At 32.8% G+C, this 17,881-nt stretch overlaps 1 protein-coding gene across 1 annotated transcript in view; it reads right to left on the bottom strand.

The window, feature by feature from the left end:
• LOC129221550 (glycerol-3-phosphate dehydrogenase [NAD(+)], cytoplasmic-like) overlaps positions 1-17,881 on the bottom strand; it is a 44,396-nt gene that overhangs the window by 6,856 nt on the left and 19,659 nt on the right. Inside the window, exon 7 of the mRNA XM_054856043.1 lies at positions 14,540-14,646. Within this exon, the coding sequence (XP_054712018.1) occupies positions 14,540-14,646 (107 nt within the window). The remainder of the gene's footprint in view (positions 1-14,539; positions 14,647-17,881) is intronic.

Here is a 17,881-nt window from a genome sequence, read left to right as displayed (position 1 = left end):
AATCGTCCTTAAGTAGAAAGCGACCTTAAATAGAACGCTTTTAATCAGGGCCGGAATTAGGGGAGGGCAGGCGGGGCTACTGCCCCGAGGCCACCACAAAGGGGCCCCCACAATAAAATTTTTACAAAATATCCTAACTTTCACGGGTCAAGAATATCGGATATATGCGTATACTAGCAAATGTACACGGCGTTGCCTGGGTCAGTAATAATTGTAAGAAACAATCGCTATTTTCTTTCGTTTTCTGCTTTAACTGAAAGAACTCAAAACACAGCCGCTTTGACGTGATTAAAAATCGAGCTTCTTCCTTACCCATAAAAGTAAGATAGCAATAAGTGTAAAGAACCAACGAATATTCATTTAGAAGCGAAAGCACGAATTTAAGCATATTAAAATTTGTAGAATTTCCAAAATATGAACTAACAAAAACAAAGATCACTAAAAAACCGTGCGCGTACTTCATTTAATTAATTAGTACACACACAAACACAAAAGAAAAAAAAAAAAGCTCTCTACTATAAGCTTTAACTCTGAACTAAAGCTCTCCTACAATCAGGTTGCGAAAAGTAGAGTTTCCAAATGTTTAAATGACTTTAAACTCATATTTACTCCGGAGAAGCCTTGATTCAAAATTTTCATTATGATTACTTATAATATTGCTGTTGTTAGGCAACGAATTTTCCCAACAATGGATTTTATATTTAATCATTCAATGTTCAAATTACATGAAATTTGCTGTTTTCCACCATAACTTTTGAAAACTAAGTTTTTAAGGAACAAATTATAGCCTAAGTTGTTCCCCGATTATGTAGCTATCTATGGTGAAAAAATGGTTGAAATCCCTCCAGTAGTTTTGACGTTTACCCCGGACATCCGGACAGAGCTTAGACCTTTATGTATAAAGATATCAAAATATTCGGATTTATATCAAAGTATCAGATATTTTCGAAAATATGATCTTTTTGAACCCTGATTAGGGGCCTCCACACTTCCAAATCCGGCCCTGTTTTTAATACTATAGCGGGTCATCTGGGACCGTGAAAAATTGTCGTTAAAAAGAGAAAGTCATTAAATAGAGCGTCGTTAAACAGAGAGCCAACTGTATATCTGATATTTTCAATCAGCATGCACTCAAGTCTTCAAAAGAGTAAATGCATCCTCAAATCACTCTTTATTTTCATACATTGTTAATACAATATGTAGATTTAAAATTTAGGTTTCTTTTATTGTTTATACCTAACATTTCATTAATCAATTTTACTTATTTTTCTTCTGTTAGCCAGTTTTACAGTTATATGACTCAGAAATAAAAAATATGTATTAGTTGGTGCATAATCATAAGACATTTTCTTTTTTCTGACCAATGTTTAATATTAAATTAGGCACTATTAATCTGAGTTAAAATTGTTACATTACTAATAATTTTATGAATATAAAATAAAAAAGAAATACTATATTATTGTTATATTAATGATGCATTAATACAGTGAAACCTGTGTAAGTTGACCACTTGTGGTGCTGTACTTTGGTGGTCAACTTAGACAGGTGGTCAACTCATAAAGGGGGCAATGATTTTTTTGTTTGTCATTTTTTGCACAATGTATTCATTTTTTAACTAATTGGCACTTACTCATCCTGTTCAACTCACTTTCATTATTCAACATTACTTTGAAACAATAATTTAAAATGTTATTTAACATATTTTTAGAGATTATTTTCCCAAAATGACGTATAATGTGTCATGCAAATTTAAAATTTCAGTTAATTAATCAAAAAAAAAAAATATTGTTTATGAAAAGTTACTTATTTGATATTAATAGTTCCTAAAAATTCATAGCTAATCAAAAATAACAAATTTTTCGCTTCATTTTTTTTCTCACATTTATAACTATAATGATCTACTTTTCAACAAAATAACTCCTTATTGAAGTTTGGCGCACTTATTAGACACTAGTATTAGAAATTCCATATGAGTCAGCTAATTTTCTCTGGATTCCTCCCTTTTCAATTAGTTTTAAAATATCATGCTTTTAATCAACCTCAAGTTCAACTAACTTTCTTTTTGAAGCCATTTTATGCAAAACTATAACACAAAGAGCAACAAGCTGGACTCTCGTAGTATAAAAAGGCAGTTGAAAATGAAAATGTCCTATTTCTTAATCCCTTGCACCAGAAATATTGCAATGCAAGTAACTTTACTATTCAGCATAATTCCAGTATTGCCACAAAATCTTGCAACTTGAAAAAATACTTTATACTTTTCTACTGACACATTTTTTCATTGAACAGAGAGTACAAAAGGCCATCTCAAATAGAACAAAAGAAAAACAAGTTTGGAGAATAAAAGGGTTCTAGTTGCTTTCCCATGTGGTTAAACTCACAAGGAGGTTTCGTTATGCTGCTGTTTCATTTAGTTGGTAAAATGCTGGTCTGGCATCAAAAATACTCTTGAAAAGCTATAAAAAAATATTAATAAAATAATTTGCTAAATTAAGTTTTAAAAAATAAACCAAGTGGTCAACTTACGAAGGGTTTTTTACAATACTCATACCAAATTTGGTGTACACTAGTGGTCAAGATAGACAGGTGGTCAAGATAGAGAGGTGGCCAAGTTACAGAGGTTTTCCTTCATTATAAAAGATAGGACTAATTCCGTTCCTCACAAAAGCGGTCAACATAGACAGGTGGTCAACTTACAAAGGTGGTCAACTTTACAGGTTTTACTGTACATCATAAAAATATAGTGCATAACATTTTAGCTATTTTCAAAAATTAACGAAATATATTACTGTGATTAACATAACTTTTATATTGAAAGTACCATGGTTGAAGCAATAAATATCGAAAATATCAAAATATCATATTTTCAAAATAAATGTCGGATACATATCGTGATATATATTGATTAATATCTATTGGCAAACCCTGCAAAAAAAAAAAAAGAAAATTTAAAAAGACTAGCACACTGTACAAAGCTAGTTTTCAGCATCTTTGAGTCAGGGGTTGAAAATATGATATTTTCGAAAATATCAAAAATATCTGATATTTTGATATATATAGAATATTTTGATATATACCCGATATTTTCAATCAGCATAAACTAAAGTCTTCAAAATAGTAAATGCATCCTCAATTCAATCTTTATTTTCTTGCATTATTATTACAATATATAGACTTAAAATTGAGGTTTCATTCATTATTTTTATCGAATATTTCATTCTACATTTTTATCACTTTTAATGGATTTCATTCAGCATTAGCTTGTTTTACTAATTTTTCTTCTGTTGGCTACTTTTACAAGTTATATGATTCAGAAATAAAAAATATGAATTAGCTGGTGCGTAGTAATAAGACATTTTCTCTTTTCTGACAAAATTTAATATTTAATTAGTAGTAGGGGGGTATACTACATTCCGTGGGAAATTTCGTGAGGAAATTGTGAGACCAATTTTGATATATTCCTTATGGTCTATATAACTATGCCTCACCGGGTGTTTTGCTTGAATTCGTGTCAGACGGCTTGTATGACGTCATCAATCCAAGATGGCGGCTTTGATGAGTTTTTGAAATTATGAGCTTATTTTTGGGTATTTTGTGATAATTTTCTGGTGAATTTACTTGATTAATATTCTATTCACCTTCTTATTATAAATTAAAAACAAAATATTTGATTTATTTGTTTATTGACTCATTTTTAAAGAAAATTCTGATAAATCCTATTTTTTTTACCTTGGCACACTTTAATTAGCAACTAAAAAGCATCTCGGGTGAGCTTTCGCAGTTAAAAATATTTTCATTTTTCAGGCTAAGATCCCTAAACATTAGTGCAGTTGAACCTCGTTAATTCGAACACGATTATAACGAACTACTGCTAAAGCAAACTACATTTGCGGGCACAGTCCTTCTGTTGAAAATCACTTAACACACTCAACACTATTGTTTTTCAGATAAAACAAGCTACTGTTGGGACAAATTTACTTTGAATGTTCCTTTGAGTACGTTTTAACGATGTTCGACTGTGTAATCGTTAAACAGAATATCGTATTAGGTCGGGGGTGCTCTTAAGGAATTCGTAGGGAGAGTAGAAGAAAAAGCTTCCGAGTAGAGAAAGTATTGTCTGCCGATTCGTTGGTGAATAATCTGATCTACAAGTACGGTTATTTTTTCCTTAACCTATTTCTGCTGTTTTATTCACGATGTCTTCTATCCCAGAAACTCATTTACAAGTTTCTTTGCCTCCATCTTTAAAAAAAGCAAGGCTACAAATTAATTACAAACTGTGTATTTTTTGTCAGATTAAGAAGGACCGATTAATTAAACCCATTGGTTATGATACAGTGTTAGAATGTATCAAGAAGAGAACAGAATGGAATGACAGAGTATACATTACTTAAGGATAAGATTAACGAATGTGACCGTAGAAGAATCGAAGAATGAAAACGCATCATGGCATGCAGAATGCTACTAGAAGTGCACTCATAAAGCAAGCATAGACAGAAGTAAGAGATTACACGAAATGGATAAAATGAACCACCCTGTTCTACTTCAATTCATGAAGACAATGTTGTAGGCTACACAACGAGATCCGAAATTGTCGTTGTTGACAAAAATAAGTGTTTTCTGCTTCAAAAATTGGAGTGTAAAAAAACCATTGGTGGTGATAAAAACAGATTCTGCAGGTCAGCAATTACAAAAAGCAATTGAAATTTCCAAAAATGAAACTTTCAAAATTAAACTCAGTGACTGTACGGATCCAGGAGACCCTCATGCAAAGGACATTTTATACCATAAATCTTGCTGGGTAAAACATGTACATAATGTTCTACGAAAAGATCGCGATCCTGATGCAGTAACAAAGTCGCAAGACATTTCTAATGAAGCAACAGACGTAAAATTTCTGTGTGCATTAAATGATTTTCTTGTTCAGGGAAATGTTTCTACAATAGCAGACCTTGAAATGAATTATCAGTCAATTGCAAATAAAAATGAAGGAAAAAATAAAACGCGAAAAGAATTTAAAAATCTCATTCAAGAAGAAATGGATGACGCTATTTAGTAATCTAAAAAGAGTAAAATGAGTCGCAACGCGTGTCTTTAAAGGCAACTGTAGACGTTACCCTAGCTAATGCAGAAGATGATTTTATAGACATTGGAAAAAACATGAAAACTATCTTTGAAGCAGCAAACATTTTACGCAAAGCAGTTTTATCTCATCAGAAATGAATATTTACAGGATCTCTTGATCAGAATCAGATAGTTGATGCCGTTCCAACCGAAGTTGACCAGTTTTGAAATTAATTCTACTTCTGAGGTGCAGGACAATACCGTGCTAAACAAAGCAAAAGACTGTCACACATATTCATGTATGAAATACCGTCTCCGTACCAAGCTTCAAAAGAAACTGTTCATCGATACACCCGAGACATGCCTTTGCAAGTTGGTGTTAGCCTTACAATGTACTCTGCTACCCGAAGCAAATTTATAATTGATTTTTTACATAAAACAGGAGTTTCGATTGATTATGCTTAAGTTCTACGTTTGGAAACACAGATAGCGAATGAGGTAACAAGGCGCATGGATGACAGTGGCGGGATCTATATTCCTCCTGATCTGATAAAGGCAAGATTTCTGTTTTGTGCTGCAGATAACATTGATTTCCTTGAAGACACATCTTATGGAAAAGTTACTTTGCATGGCACTGTAATGGTACTTTATCAACAGAAAAAAGACTCGGATAGACAAATTCCACTTTCTCTTACCACACCTTCAGCAGCCCGTTCCCTTTCAACATTACCTCAGTCCCTGACTGAAATAACATCTTATAAAATTGCAAAGACAAGTAAGCCCAAATAGTCCAGTCAATAGGTAGAAAAAAACGGGCTTGCCTTACAAAAAATGGGGTCAAAGATTTTATTTTTTAAATTTGTGTATACTAGTGCCAATATGAAAAAACCAAGTTATCCAACACGAAAGACCTCGGGAGAAGTTTTGGGGGCCGAAAACCCCCCAAAAATTGTGAATTTTTGTAGTATTTTCAAAATATCTCAAAAATGGTTAAAATTACAAAAAAACTTCCAATGCAAATGTTAAAGAGGATTAAATTTCCATCAACTTTTGTCATTACAACATTTCTGTAGCATGAAAAGCAAGCGAGTTACAGCTTCTTGAAAGTCACACTTTTTCTGAACCCCCCCAGCGAAGTGCGTGAAAGCGCATCGGATAACGGAGGAAAAAACGGAGAAACGCCGGCAGTTTGACCTTGGAAATCATTTGTCTTTCACAGCTGAGGGTAAATGCCTCCGTTCCCTTTAATTTAAACAAAACACCCCCATTCCACCCCCCCCCCTTTTTTTCTCCAAATGAGATGAATCGACTCAATAGCTACTCATGTTGGTCACTTCAGCGCTTGAGCCAGAGTATGTTTTATCAATTTGTGTGTTCTGTATTACAATTTTTTCACCCTAGAAATGAATACGCCTGACCAAGGTGTTTTATTATTATTATTATTATTATTATTATTTGCGAAGACAGTTTGCGTGAATGCGAAATAAAGATTAAAGGAGAAGGGAATAGAAAATCTTCAAAGATGCAGCGCAAAACGGCAAAATGAAGAACATCAGCGTTTTTTGAAGTTCTTAAAAGAAGTGACAATTCACACTGCTTGTCACAAATGCTATATCAATGAGCAATCAATCTCTTCCCTTGAAGTAATGGTTGAACCTAACATGTTAACTAAATTCCTCAAGAAAGATTTCTGGCAAATTATAGCAACAAGAATAGTCTTATTCAACTTCTTGAGACATATTTCGAAGAGTGTGGCATTGAAGTCAGGCAGACTCAAGATGATGCCGACTTACCTACTGCTCTTTCAAAGGCAAAAGAAATTGAAAAGTTTGTTATAGTGGGCGAGAGGATATAGATCTGTTGGTGCTGATGACAGCTTTAGGACAGCCTTTCAGCAACTTGCTCTTTTTAAAACCTGGAAGAGGGAATAGTTGTGATTTGTTTTTTTCCCCACTAAATCTTTTAAGTTTGACCCCAGCAATATTCTTTTCATCCATGCGTTTAGTGGGTGTGATACGACTTCGGCAATCTTTGGCCAAGTCAAAATTAAGTTGTACTCAATAGTCAAAAAAGAAAAAACTCCTGAAATTAAGGAAGCTATTGAAGTATTTAGGGACCCAATCTGTCATCATGATGCCTTAGCTGCAGCTTTAGAAAACATTTTGCAAATATTATACACAGGTGACGTAAAGTATTTGAACCTATCTTTGGATACTTTGCAATTTAATCTTTTTACAAACTAGTACAAGGCTAAGATAAATATTGCAGGGCTGCTTCCAACGTGCAGAGAGGGGGGGGGGATGCTTCACGTTATCACTCATATCGGTTCTACCACCAAATTTAAAGTTAGTTGGGCAACATAATTGATCCAGAGAAGTGGGGTTGGGAACGCAGAACGCAAGGTCTAAGGCATGTTGACGCGAAAAGAGATTCAGTTACTCAGAATCTTTTGAAGATTGTACCTTGTACCTGTAAGAAAAATTGTACTAGAGCGTGTTCTTGTCACAAGGCAGGTTTAAAATGCTCCAGCACGTGCAAACACTGCAGTGGCACAAATTGTAAAAATGTTGCAGAAATTTCATCTTTGGATGAGACTGCTGAAGAAGATGATTTGTTCCAGGAGCTTTTAGAATTACCGCAACAAGGAGATGAACAATTAAAGGACCACAGCTTCTTTCTACCCCCTACAGATTCTGAACCGGGAGAACCTGGACCTTCAAAACGGCTTCGAAGAAGATAAACAGCGTATTTTGTTGTCCTTTCTCTATTTGCTTTAAGGTCGAATGAATCTCTCTGTAATTTAGATCTGTATTATTGTCTGTAATTAATCTGTATTAAGCTTTTACAGTTGGATTTTCATTTTGAAAGTTAATTCTTTTGAGTTTTTCATGCCTCAAAAAGTCAGTTTCTGCAGAATTTTTTTCAAAGTGTTCATTACATATTACTATTGTACCTTTATTTGTGCATTATTATGTCTATTGTTTGCTTATTATCACCCTAATATTTATTCATTCACATTTATATTTTCGAATATTGCACTTTCACTTGTAATAGAATAGATGGTACGAATTATGTGCTTTAAATGAATGAGAAGATTATGTAATTCAATTACAAACTGCAATATAAATCATATGTTATTCGAGTCTGACTGAAGACTACCTCTGTCAGACTAGAAATATTAGTTCGTGAGCGGTGGGGGAGGGTTTGTTATTATTATTGTATCAGAGCATAGGATGCATGACTGTGTTGATTGTTTGCTTATTAGCTGCCTAATATTCATTCCTTCACATTAATATTTAAAAATTGCATCTTTGTTTGCAATAATTAGACTAGAATGTACGAATTACATCCCTCAAATGAATGTATATATTGTGTAATCCAGTTATAAATAGCAATTTATCATCTATTATTGGAGTCTGATGAAGACTACCTCTGTCAGATCAGAAAAGTTAGTTCGTGAGCAGTGGGAAAGTTTTTTTTTTTTTTTTATTATTATTGCATCGTCGTATGTGCTTTAAATGAATGTGTATATATGTATTTCAGTTTCATAATGCATCGTTTGTTTTTGGAGTCTAGTGGGAACTAATCTGTCAGCCAGAAATGCTACTCTGTGTTCAGCGGGGGGGGGGGGGGGGGGGGGGAGCAAGAAACTTAAACTACTCTAACTGTCGATAAACTCTCTGAAACAAAAGTTTCTATTCAAGTTCTAATAATTATGACGCCTTGCTTTCGGTGTGAAAGCTTTTTTTTTTCGGACTGGAGGAAAACTGCCTATTTTCAAAGAGCTATAGCAAGTTTGTTATTTGTGTTACAAAAAAGTTGTAAATACAAAAGTTGTAGGAAATTTTATGTTCTTTAAACTTTACATTTAAAACTTTTTTCTAAGTTGAACCATTTTGGAGATATTTTGGAAAAAACAAAAAAAGTCATAAATTTTTGTGGTTTTTCAGCCCCCAAAAGTTCTCCCGGGGTCTTTCGTGTTGGATAACTTGGTTTTTCCATGTCGGCACCAATATGTACAAATTTAAAAAATAAAATCTTTGACCCCATTTTTTGCAAGGTAAAATGTATCTATTGACTGGACTAAAATGTTCAGCATTTGGAGAAGTATTAGAAGATAAGAAAACAGAAAGTGAGATATTAGATCAGTTCCACTTAGAGGATATTTTTTGGATGATGGCCCGTTTCAGCAAATAAAACATGAATCTGTTAATGATGATTTACATGAATCTGAAAGTGACGTAGATGATGGAAGTGCATCAAGCCCTGAACCTGTTATTCAAATTCCAAACTTGTCCGCGTACAACTCTATAGTTAAAAAACAGCAGATCACTGAAACGCGTGTTTGTGTATTACATCTCATCGATAGCAGCTCAAGTTTTCCATCAACACAGCTTACTTTCATGCAGAAACTGGAAGATGTAACTAAATATATTTTAGGAGAAAATTCACCGACAATAGTCACCATGGATATTGGGTTATACAAACCAGTTTTAAAACTTGCTATGGCAAACAAAAACTTGTCCCATAATTGGATTATTAGGCCTGGTGAATTACATACGATTATGTCTATGCTGCGAGCAATTGGGTTATATTTAGATGGTACATGTCTCGACGCCACTTTGACTGAGTTATACAGTGAAACTGTAGTGTAAAAAATTCTTGCAGGAAAGTGTGTTAGACGGGCTATAGAAGCACATTCTACGTTAAGAGTTGCACTATTCAAATGTTATCTCGATGCCTTTTATACAGCACAATGAAGAAATTAAATTTCAAAAACGATTATAAAGTGCAAAAACTAATCAATTGCTTTCAAGTAAAAAAGTATGGTGAAGCAAAAGTACTTCACTCAAATGTAATGCAGATATCAATAGATTTTAAAATACATGAAAAAATGAAAGATTTTGAGGATACAAAATCAAGTGGATATTTAAACTTGCTTTGTTATATGTGCATATGACTGATACTACGCTACTTTTTGTACGGTCTGTTAGGTCAGGAAATTGGGAATTACACATTTCTTCATTGGAAGCTTTCGTCCCCTATTTCTTCGCTTTGGATTTAACAAATTATGCAAGTATGATATCGTAGTACCTGACTGATATGAAGCGTCTTAAAGTTAAGCATCCAAATCTTTGGAATGAATTTATGGAAGGAAATTGGGTTGTTAAAAAGTCTTCTGTACCATTTTGTGCTTTAGAGCAAGAGATAAGGAGACTGAACGTAATTGGTGGAATAGTAAATATAACTCAAAAGAAAAATACTTTAGCGCGATCTTTTTTTTTTTTTTTTTTTGACCTCTCCAGAGCTGGCAAGGCTTTCTGATAAAACTAAAGCAATGATTGGATTAAATGAAATGTTAAAGAGTAAACAGCATGATTTGGCAGGTTCAAGAGGAAAGCTTTCCAAAATATTTTTTAACTGCTATTGGTAACTAAAAAAATTCACAAAATCTGAATCAAAAATCACAAATAACGAAAGAAAAAAAAATTATTCTATATGGGCAATTTGTTTTTAAATTTGAAAAGTAATTGCATTAAAATATTATAAATGTAATACAAGTTGAAAAAAAATCATAATAGGCCTCAAAAATGTGCTAAAACCGAGAATTTTCATCAATATATAGTGCAGCCGCCATCTTGGATTAATGACGTCACACAGCCGTCTGACACGAATTCAAACAAAACACCCGGTGAGGCATAGTTATATAGGCCATAAGGAAGGTATTAGAATTGGTCTCATAATTTCCTCACGAAATTTCCCACGGAGTGTCTTTTACCTTAAGTAAGCAACTGGACTATAGGCACTTTTAATATGATTTAAAATTGTTACATCACTAATTTGAACATTATGGAAAAAAATAAAAAGGGTGTATTACTTTTTTACACAAATGATATATTAATACATTATAAAAATATAGTACATAACTTTTTGGTTATTTTTAATAATAAATGAACAATATTACTATGATGAATGTGATTTTTTTATTTAAAGTACCGTTGTTGAAATAAATATCCAAAATATCATGATATTTTCAAAATAAATATTGTATATATATCGTGATATATATCATGATATATATCAACTGTTATATATTGGTGAACCCTGTTGCTTTTATTTTAAAGGACCTTCAAAACTGTTATTTTTACCTAAAATCTTTTACTTCATATATTTGCTTTTTCAGGGTGGGGTGTGGGAACTTCCTTTTTTGAATTTGGGGTACAAAAAGTGTGGAGCATCACACAGGGGTGGGGAAAGGCTCAAATGGAAAAAATCTGAATGGGAAGTTTTGTTACAACATGATTTTAGTTGCCATTATGCTTAGGTCGAGACCGCATCGCGCTTCTACTGTGGCGCAGTATTTTTCTAACAGCCGATTGATCGGAATGGGGACCTAAACTGGCCTGTATGCTCGCTTGATTTAGCCCCCAGTGACTGCTTTCTGTGGGTTTATCTGAAGTCGTGGGTTTATAACACTAGTCCACAAACCCTGGAGGATCCAAAGAACACCATCAGAGCCGAAACTGCCAATATGCTGGTTGACATGTTTCAAAGAGTTGAACAAACTTCCGAGTTTAACTGAATCAGTGTATTGACAATGGACGGTAACACAATATATTGTTTTCAAAACAGAATAAAGCATAATCTCCCATTATGTGTGACAGGAAAAATATATAATGAAGAATTTTTAGATATGTAATATGTTTTATTTCATTTTTAAAAAACCTCACCCGGTATCATTACAGATTATTATTAAATAACAAACTTTAACATTGAAAACAAAAATCTAATTGAAAATTTACCTTTTTTTAATTCCTTTTACAAAGTAAAGGAAGGATTGTATTTGCAAAAAAAATTTCACCCAAAAATCAGCCTTAATTTCTATTTTGCTTGCCCCCGAATGAATATTGAAATTTTTTTCGACTCGACCACATGGGAATACATGCCTAAGAACGCTGCCGTGCTAAGCGCAAAAGTCGTTTCTGCAGCTGAGCTCAAACCAAAAAACTGCTATTTAAAGTTTTACGCTTCCATGTATTTGATTCAGATTCCACTTTTTAAGAATTTTTTTAAAACTAGTTCCCATTCACAAATGACAATCAAACATTGCATATAGGTAAAACATGTTATAAAGAACCACGTCATGACAATAACTCAATTGACAAAAAGTGTGGATACCACTTTTGTGCTTAGCACAGAAGAACGTATTAACGCCCGAAATATCCATTTTGACGATCCCCGAATTAATTGCAACAAGTTTTCTCGCGACGTCTGCATGTACGTATGTGTGTATGTATCTCGCATAACTCAAAAACGGAATGTCCTAGAAAGTTGAAATTTAGTATGTTCACTCCTGGTGGGGGTCTAGTTACGCACCTCTTCTTTTGGTTGCATTCGGATGTTCCAAAGGGGGTCTTTTACCCCTTTTGGGGGGGGGGAATCATTGTTAATTTCAATGCAAACTCAAGTGGTGTTATAATTTGGCAAACACGATATATCGCCAAGCTTTTGATCGGCAAGTTTTTTCGCCAACTTGGTGACAAATTTGGCAGTTTTTTTTTTTTTTAATCTGGTAACATTTTGGCCACTATTGGCAATATTTAGAGAGTCCACCATTGAATAACATTAAACTCTGTCTAATATTGAGAAAATAAATCTGTATAAAACTTTTTTTGCTTCAGTTTGCAAAGAACTTGGGGTAAAAATATTTAAAGTTTCTTTGCTTACTCCAAGGCATTATCATTAAATTGGAGTAAAAGGATGTGATGCACACATCAGCTTGTTTAATTAAGGATTTTAAAATTATTTTTCCTCTCTTATTTATCTTTTTTATATTGTGATATAAATTTCTTATTACATGCATAATAGTATGCTAAATACCATACTATTATACATTTGGGGAGGTGATTTGCTATTATTGAATTAATTTTGGAAGGGAGGACTCAAATACATAGAAATGAAAATGTTGCATATATTGTACCCTCAGAGCAACAGTAAGATATCTACTCCCAGAAATAACACTAAGATATCTTACTGTTGCTCTGAGGCGACGATATGTAAAAGATACAGGGAAAAAAAACAGATTTCTTCCACTTTTAATATTTTTTCTTTCCAAGATAAAAACAATTCCTAAAAAAAATAAATAGTACTTATAAGTTGCTAAATTTTTAAGATGTAAATTTTTTTCACAAGAAAGGAGGAGGGAGAATGAAGTTTTCAAATATATGTGAAAGAATTGATATTTCAATACTTTATCAATATTTTCTCTTTCTGAACACTTTCTGTATTAATGCAGTTTTTAAAGCATCAACACAATCAATAATTACAATGATTTTTTCAGAAAAGAAATAAAGTGAAATAATTTGCTACAGTTTCAAGAATTTATGATTCATCATTAGGTAAAGATTTATTATTCATAGTTAGGTACTTCATGATCAATGATCATAATTAAGAAAAACTGATGTTTGGAGTTTGAGAAATGCCAAAAGTCTCCATTATCTATAAACCAGACTTGATTTTTTTTTTAATGAAAAGTATTTTACTACACAATGATTTAAAAATTAACATACTTAACACCCCTGATCCAGTTTAATACAGTAAAACTCTTCCTAACGGACACCCCTTAAATGCGGGTACCCCTCTTATGCGGACCATTTTGAATTCCCCGATTCCAAGGCAAATAATATTATTAAACCCCTGCCCTGCGGACACCCCTCTACTGCAGACAGAACGAGCTGATGTGTGCATCACATGACTTCCTTTTACTCCAATTTAATGTCATTTCCCCATTATTGGCATTTTCAATGTGATTCAATAGTTTACTCTCTAAATATCACCAACAGTGGCCAAATTGAAACCAGATTTTAAAAAAAAATCCGCCAAATTTGTCGCCAATGGGCGAAAAAACTTGGCAACCAAAAACATGGCAATATGTTGCCAAGTGTCCGCCAAATAACGCCACTTGAGTTTACATCAAAATTAACAATGATTTCCCCCCAAAAAGGTGTAAAAGACACCCTTAGAAACACCTGAATGCAACCAAAAGGGGAGGTGCACAACGAGACCTCACTAGGAGTCTACGTACTAAATTTCCACTTTGTAGAACATACCGTTCATGAGTTATGCGACATACATACGCACATACGTAGGTCACAAGAGAACTCATTCTAATTAACTCTGTGAATGTCAAAATGGATATTTCGCGTGTCTATCCATTCTTAGGCACTTATCCACGTGTGGTTGGGTTGAAAACAAACCTCAACATTCTTTCGGGGGTGAGCAAAATGAAAATTAATGCCAAATTTTGAGTGAAAATTTTTTTGCGAATACAATACTTCCTTTTTTGTAAAAGAAAGTAAAAATTTGTAGCGTTAGAGTCTGCATTGGAAAAAAATTTTCTGTATTTTGATTCTTAAAAATTAATTTCATGCATATTTTGTTAATTCTCCTCAGAAATTCAAAAATAAAATCCTACTTTTCGAGGAGGCCTTTTCCTTCAAGCATCACATACACTTCTTCCGCAGTCTGGGGACCCTGCATGCGTTGTCCGTTCAGCATCTCTTTTTCCAGCTGCTCCATGCTCTGCAAACGCATCCATCAATTAATCACATGAACAAATTCTCAAAAAATAGAACCAGAATTTTAATACAAAAGAAATGCGTAAAAGTGATGCCAGAGAAGTGTGGTGGCCAGGGTTAGAAAATATCCGATATTTTGATATCCTGTATTTTCGATCAGCACGAACAAAAGTCTTCTAAATAGAAAATCACAACCTCAAATCACTCTTTATTTTTTTATGTTATTATTATTACAAGACGTCGACTTAAAAGTAAGGTCTTTTTCATTATTTGTATCTAATATTTAATTTTACACTTTCATCAATTTAATGGGGGATAATTTAGCATTAGCTGTTTCACTCATTTTTCTTCTGTTAGCTACTCTTACGCAGTTGTATGCTTCAGAAATAAAAAACATGTATTAGTCGGTGCACGGACGTAAAACATTTTCTTTTTTTCTGACCAACCTCTTAACATTTAGTTAGGCACTTTTAACAAATTAAAATTGTTACATTACTAATGATTTTATGAATATAAAATAAAAAAGGAATATTATATTACTTTGTTATATTAATGCATCATAAAAATATAGTACATACCTTTTTTATAATTTTTAATAATAAATGAACAATATTACTATTAATATAATTTTCATATTGAGAATACCATACTTGAAAAAAAAAATATCAAAGTATCATGATATTTTCAAAATATATATCATGATATACATCGGTGAACCTGGTGGCAGTTACTCTATTCACCTTCTTAAAACCAAGACAAATGATAATTTTTTTTTTTTTTTTTTTTTTTTGTGTATTAAATGATACAAAACACCTGTAAAAGTTTTTTTTTTTAAATTAGCTTAATTTTATTTTTTAAAAAAAAGTGTCTCCTGAGGGGTGACACTAAAATAATAGTGCTCTAAATCAGAAGAAAGATTTGAACTAGGTAGGGGTGCCCACAGGGGGGATGGGGGAGCTTTTTTAAACTTTTTTTATTGATTTATTTTTAAATTAAAATATTTATTTTATTTTGTTCTGTTTAAATTTTATTTCATTTAAGTTTGTGTGCATGTGCATTAGTAGGGTAGCACAAAATTTAAATAAATAAAAAATATTTTTAACAAATAAATTAAAAAAAAGAGAAGGGGGCTGAGAAAACTTTTTTGGGGGGAGGATTTGCTCCTTTGAGCTTGGGGGAATGGGCACCCCTGGAACTGGGGATGCACCAGATAGTGATTTTTTTGGATGCCGGATATCACGGGCCTCTTTGTTTGCCGGAATTGTATATACGGCTTTACAGTTGCTTTTAGTTACATTGCATGTTGACTTATTTTCATGTAATGCTATTTCAAAATAATAAATCAAACCTGTTTCAATTAAAAACACATTAAATAAATTTTAAAATAATTTTTAAAACTTTAAATTTTAATGTATAATGTATTCAAGTAGCGCTGCATGTAAAATGAAACACTAAAATACTGTGTTTTATTTCCACAGCTTTTTTTTTCGTATCAGACACATATTAAACTTATTAATCATTGCTAATTTTGGAGTTTTTTTGTTTCAGAGGTCATTCAAACAAATTTCATATGAACAATAGTTGTATAAAAAAATTAAGTAGTTCGGAGAAAAATCGGGAAAGTTCCACTGTTCTTTTGAGGGAAATAAAAGTTTTATAAAGAAGGAAAATGTGTTTCACAAACGATCAGAAGTTTTGTCTCTGTGACTTTTACTTCAGGGATTTTTTCCAAGATTCTAATCGCAGAAAAATCCCTTTTTAAGGGAATTTCATTGTTTGGGAAGATTTGGAAGATATTTTATTAAAAAGGGATTTTAGGAGAAAGCATCAAAATTCTCCCAAACGAATGGGGAGAGTGGGCAATGAAATCAGGAAGAGGGGAATCCCAACAAAACATAAATGTGAAATCGAAGCCAAGTTCTATCTAAATGAGGTTCGGTGTAGACGGTGTCGCCGACAAAAACTGTTCAAATCTAAACGGTAGACTTAGATAAAATGAAAAGCTTTCTGCAAACACAAATCCTAACTGGAGAATTTTCTGCAAATAATTATTTTGCCTAGCTCACCCTTGAATAAAGAATGAAATTTATATTCAAATATGAAAGAGGCCAAAAAAAAAAAAAAAGTGCTTTAAATCTTAAATTATTTATTTTTTATTTACAAAAACAACATATGGTTTGTGTTTATTTTTCACCAACTGAAGAAAACTGCCAAAACCATTATTTTTTTCACGCATGTGCTTTAAAAGGCTTTTGAAAAAAGTCTTTAACAGAAATAAACAGGAATTTTTTTTTTAAATTCCCCTTTTTTTTAAGTAGCATAAGCAGTTCAAAAAAATTTCTGCAGAGCCAAAAATTTTCTGCTAACACTGTTCGCGCGTTTGTCTATATTATGCAAGACTGCTAAACGGTTACCAAGTTCCATAACAGTTCCACATAGATGTTGGATTTTCCCATGTTCTTTAATTCATATAGAAAACTTTTTTTTACTTTCTTTGATAATGGATTTTAAACTTGTGGCAAGTTTTGGTCATCGCTATTATTATTTTTTTGATTTTTTCAAATTTGCCAAGTTTTAAATCCATTATAAAAAAAAGTAACAAATTGTTTTCTAAATGAATTGAAGAATATGGGGAAAATCCAACATATATTGTGGAACAGCGATGAAACTTGGTAACTGTTTAGATTTGAAATTTTTTTGTCAGTGACACCGTCTACCCTGAACCTCGTTTCAAATGAACTTGGCTTCTTTTTCACATTTATGTTTTGTTGGGATATCATTACTTTTTGAAAAGTTAAATCTAAGGTTATGTTCCAATTCAGACAATTATAAGCTTTGAAGATATTTTGATAACTGGGGACTTGCTTGAGGCAATAATCGTCTGTTTTTCCCATTTATCAGCAAGGCTAAAGTACATTAGCTGTTGGTCTTTGGCGTCCTCAAATATGTCGACAACTACGAGACTTTTCCGACTCATCTCAAAATCTGTCTGGAATTTCTTCATTGTTCCGGGGGGGGGGGGGGGGGGGGGGTATCATAATGTAGATCGTAAAATATGCAGAATTGGCGAAAATATTTCTCAATTGTTGAAATTATTGCTGCCATTTTTGCTCCTCTTGTAAAATTTTGCATTTAATTGAGGAGTTAAGTTTTCATAAATTTTAAAGCTGGTTATTTTTGATTTTAAAGGCTTAGTTCTAGATTTGTAATTTCAATTATTTGAAGGATCATTTTTCATT

The sequence above is a fragment of the Uloborus diversus genome, chromosome 4 (genome assembly GCF_026930045.1).
Source record: "Uloborus diversus isolate 005 chromosome 4, Udiv.v.3.1, whole genome shotgun sequence".
Lineage (NCBI taxonomy): Eukaryota > Metazoa > Arthropoda > Arachnida > Araneae > Uloboridae > Uloborus > Uloborus diversus.
The sequence above is the reverse complement of the archived record's forward strand: the minus strand, read 5'-3'. Positions and strand labels throughout refer to the sequence as shown.